General features: G+C 52.1%; 1 protein-coding gene across 1 annotated transcript; it reads right to left on the reverse strand.

Moving 5' to 3' along the window:
- Positions 1-1435: 1435 nt before the first annotated feature.
- Positions 1436-3978, reverse strand: LOC135974144 (uncharacterized). The gene is made up of 2 exons (XM_065560872.1): positions 3000-3978; positions 1436-2005 (listed from the first exon to the last, which is right to left on the reverse strand). The coding sequence occupies exons 1-2, from the start codon at positions 3574-3576 to the stop codon at positions 1530-1532; spliced, it is 1053 nt and encodes a 350-aa protein (XP_065416944.1). The 5' UTR covers positions 3577-3978; the 3' UTR covers positions 1436-1529.
- Positions 3979-4959: the final 981 nt, after the last annotated feature.

Here is a 4959-nt window from a genome sequence, read left to right on the forward strand (position 1 = left end):
GTGATGCAAGTAGCGAAGGCAATCGTTGATGTACTGCTGCCAAAGGTAGTGACCCTGGGAAACGTGGAGGCGATCATAGATGGCTTCGCAGCGATGGGATTCCCAAACTGCGGTGGGGCCATAGATGGAACTCACATCCCTATCCTGGCACCGGACCACCAGGCCACCCAGTACATTAACCGAAAGGGATACTTTTCCATGGTGCTGCAAGCACTGGTGGACCACAGGGGACGTTTTACCAACATCTACGTGGGATGGCCGGGCAAGGTTCATGACGCTCGTGTTTTCAGGAACTCTGGTCTGTTTAGACGGCTGCAACAAGGTATTTACTTCCCGGACCACAAAATAACTGTTGGGGATGTGGAGATGCCTATAGTCATCCTCGGGGACCCAGCCTACCCGCTAATGCCCTGGCTCATGAAGCCCTATACTGGCGCCCTGGACACTGAAAAAGAACTCTTCAACTACCGGCTGAGCAAGTGCAGAATGGTGGTGGAGTGTGCTTTTGGCCGTCTCAAGGGGAGATGGAGAAGCTTACTGACTCGCTGTGATCTCAGCGAAACCAATATCCCCATTGTTATAGCAGCTTGCTGTGTGCTCCACAATCTCTGTGAGAGCAAGGGGGAGACCTTTATGGCGGGGTGGGAGGTTGAGGAAAATAGCCTGGCTGGTGATTACTCACAGCCAGACAGCCGGGCGATTAGAAGAGACCAGCGGGAAGCGCTGTGCATCCGGGAGGCTTTGAAAGCAAAGTTCCTGAGTGAGCAGGGTAACCTGTGATTTTATAGTTTGTGTACTGAGAAGCTAAACCTGCCCCCGTTTCTTTACCCAGGTAATGTTGACTATCCTATCCAGTTACATACCCCCTTCACCCCCCCTCCAACACACGTGTCGAAATAAAAATAGTTCTACTTTGTTAAAGCACACCGTTTTCTTTAATACTGTTTTAGCGGGAATTTTTTAAAACTGGGACGCAGACTGTGGTGCGGGGCGGGTCTAGTGTTGTGATGCGAATGCAGCTTCTAAACTCAAGGATTGACAGGCTCCGCTGCGGTGGGATGCTTGTTTCAACGGAGCCTGTCACCCCTCCTGATCGGGACTGTGTGTATGGGAGGTCTATTTGACTTTGTGGCAGGGGGAGGACGGTTACAGATCCCATGCTGTGTGGCTCTGTGATCCTGTCTAAGGACCGGCGCTTAAGATCTGTAACTGCCCTCCCCCGCCACAAAGTCACAGAGCAACCCACCCCCCCCAACATTACATCAAAACAACCTCCCAGACTAACCGGGGCAACTAGTCACTGCATCACTGCACTGTGTATGTGCCCTGCTGCTGTGCCTGCCCCCAACTATGTACCCTGCCAAAGGAGACTGTCCTGTCCAATTTCCAACCCCCTTTCCCCTCCTCCTCCAAAAGAACATGATTGAAACAGTAGTTAACAGAAACGAATTTTTTATTATCAACTACACATGGCATTGGGAGGTGAAACTTGGACGTGGGCTTGTGTCAGGCGGGAAGGAAAGAACTTTTCAAATTTTGGGAAATGAGAGCCTTCTGCTACTAGAGCTCTCTGCAGGGGTGGAGTGAGAGTTAGCAGGGACTCTGCCGCCTCTCCTTCTTTGCACTTTGGGTGAGGTGGGTATGGGACTTGGTGGCGGGGGAGGGCGGTTAGAGATGGACTGCAGCGGGGCTCTGTCCTCCTGCCTCCGTTCCTGCAGAACATCCACAAGGCGCCGGAGTGTGTCCGTTTGCTCCCTCAGTAGTCCAAGCAGCGTTAGAGTCGCCTGCTGGTCTTCCTGCCGCCACCTCTCCTCCCGATCCATGTTGGCTTGGTGCATTCGGGTCAAGTTCTCCCGCCACTGGGTCTGCTGTGCTGCCTGGGCTTGGGAAGAGGCCATAAGCTCAGAGAACATGTCCTCCCGTGTCCTCTTCTTCCTACGCCTAATCCGCGCTAGCCTCTGGGAGTGTGATTCCAGGCTAGGTTGTGAGACAGTCGCAGACGGGGCTGTGGAAATGGGAAAAAGGGAGTGAATTCCTCTGAAAGATAAATGTAGTTGTGAACAAAGAACATAGTCTTTCTCTGTGAACAAGACCATGCACAGCACCTTTCACATGCGCACTCAGCACAAGGTCGAATTCTCGGCCTTCGCATTCTGTGCCTGGGGTCTTGAACAGCACATTTGAGAAGCGAGGCAGCACAACGGAATTTCTGTTGCAGGCAGACATGGTAAGCCGTACACTTGTGGCAGTTTAAAACTTTTATATTACCACTGGCCTCATTTCACATTTAAATCAATGTCAGTCCCTGCTGCCAGCAATCCGGCAAGCGGGAACTCTGCCCCTGTCCCACCCCCTCGCGGCTGTCCCCGGGAACGATCCCTTTCGGCTGCCCCTCTCCCGCCTCCACCGCGTGGCTGCAAACCAGCGGTGACAGTTCTGTAAAGGAACGGGAAAGCAGTCCCAACACTAACATTCCCCTACCTAATTAAAAGCAGGTCACCATGGCCGACATCACCCTGATGAGGATCTCCGAGAGCGACAAAGAGAGAATGCTCCGGGAAAGCCTCCAAAGACCAGGGCCGTATGCCGCCCTGCTGTGCAGAGCAATGATCCCCGAGTACCTGATAATCTCGTGGCGCGGCAACGTGTCGTACTTCGGAGGACCCAATAAGGCCGCTCTCCCCAAGAACCTCATGCAACGGCTTTCAAGTTACCTCCAGGAGAGCTTCATCGAGATGTCCCAGGAGGATTACTGCTCTATCCCCGCACATATAGACCGCATTTTACTGTAGCTGCAGTAGCAGGGAATACACAGTAGAGCGGCTTGTGCAGGACAATCACTGAAAACCGGACATTGCTAGATTTCTTTTCAAAACTTGCACTGCCCCTTACTAAACCGTTAAGCGCCTAGGGCACACTAATCATGAACAACCCATTCTTTTAATTGTTAATATTCCTGTTTTGTTAAAAATAAATGTTTAGATGTTTACAACACTTACTGGCTGATCCTTCACCAGATTCTGTGTCCGGGGTAATGGCTGGGGACGCTTCGTAGGGGATCTCTGTAAGGGTGATGAAGAGATCCTGGCTGTCGGGGAAATCAGCGTTGTGAGAGCTGCCAACTGCCTCGCCCTCCTCATCTCCTTCCTCATCTTCCCCGTCCCCTAACATGTCTGAGGAACCGGCCGTGGACAGTATCCCATCCTCAGAGTCCACGGTCACTGGTGGGGTAGTGGTGGCGGCAGCACCGAGGATGGAATGCAGTGCCTCGTAGAAACGGGATGTCTGGGGATGGGATCCGGAGCGTCCGTTTGCCTCTTTGGTCTTCTGGTAGCCTTGTCTCAGCTCCTTGATTTTCACGCGGCACTGCGTTGCATCCCGGCTGTATCCTCTCTCTGCCATGTCTTTAGAGATCTTCTCGTAGATCTTTGCATTCCTTCTTTTGGATCGCAGCTCGGAAAGCACGGACTCATCGCCCCACACAGCGATGAGATCCAAGACTTCACGATCAGTCCATGCTGGGGCTCTCTTTCTATTCACAGACTGCATGGCCATCACTGCTGGAGAGCTCTGCATCGTTGCCAGTGCTGCTGTGCTCGCCACGATGTCCAGACAGGAAATGAGATTCAAACTGGCCAGACAGGAAAAGGAATTCAAATTCAAATTTTCCCGGGGCTTTTCCTGTGTGGCTGGTCAGAGCATCCGAGCTCGCACTGCTGTCCAGAGCGTCAACAGAGTGGTGCACTGTGGGATAGCTCCCGGAGCTATTAGCGTCGATTTCCATCCACACCTAGCCTAATTCGACATGGCCATGTCGAATTTAGCGCTACTCCCCTCGTCGGGGAGGAGTACAGAAGTCGAATTAAAGAGACCTCTATGTCGAACTAAATAGCATCGCAGTGTGGACGGGTGCAGGGTTAATTCGATTTAACGGCGCTAACTTCGACATAAACGCCTAGTGTAGACCAGGCCTTAGACTGGAGCTGCTGCTATGGGGTGAAGTGCAAAGACAGACTTGCACTGCATTCTCCCAGGACCTTCCTGCCCCCCAGGCCTCCCGCACCTGTTGGGCAAAGGACCTGACCCCTGGGAGGGAGGAGAGTTGAGACAATGAAATGCCAAGAAATCCCCACCACCACCACAAAAAAACCCCCTATAAACAATACAAAGAATTTCAGGGGCTGTAGTCATTGGCAAAATTTTTCACACCACTGACTGACGCAGCTATGTTGACCTAAATGTTAAGTGTAGACCAGGCCCATGACTTGGACTACATGCCTGCACATGGGAGTAAGAACACTCCTTACCCATGGGCGGAGGTTAGAAGGAACATGGGGGTGGGGAAGGTTGCCTTCCAAACTGGATACGTCACACAGGTGACATGGGGGGGGGGGGGGGCGCACCCAGGTTTCTCCCTTTATTTGGCCCTGCTTCCTCCCCGCGGAGAAACGTCTGGGGGAGCATGTGGTGATGCTGGGAGTTCTGTGCATCCAAGTCAGTTTCCCCACGTGGGCTGCGTAAGGGGAGGGCAGGACAGCAGGGCTCCAGCTTGGGGCCGTTTCAGTTTTACTAGCCTATAAAATAAGAGACTTGCCCCAGAAACACAGACATCGAGACACAGGGGCCACATTCTAATCAGCACCGGTAACACTGTAGCAAGTGAACATAAGCTCTGAGCTGCTTCCCACGCGCCTGTGTAGTTACAGCATTGACTGTGTCAAGCCCAGTGAGTGACAGTGACCAGGGAAGGTTAAATGTGAGTGGAATGTGCTTAGGCAGATGGGCAAAGGGGCAGGCTTCAGCGATGGATTTGTTTGATATGTGCATTGTATGTTTAAAACTAGGGAGACATGATTCAGAGCTACATGAAAGTGCTCAGTTCTGGTTATACAAGAACTTGTTTTTATGTTCATGTTGATTTTTAAGTGGTAGCCGGTAAACATGGCAAATAATTAAGTT

Source organism: Chrysemys picta, chromosome 1 (genome assembly GCF_011386835.1).
Source record: "Chrysemys picta bellii isolate R12L10 chromosome 1, ASM1138683v2, whole genome shotgun sequence".
In the NCBI taxonomy this organism is placed as follows: domain Eukaryota; kingdom Metazoa; phylum Chordata; order Testudines; family Emydidae; genus Chrysemys; species Chrysemys picta.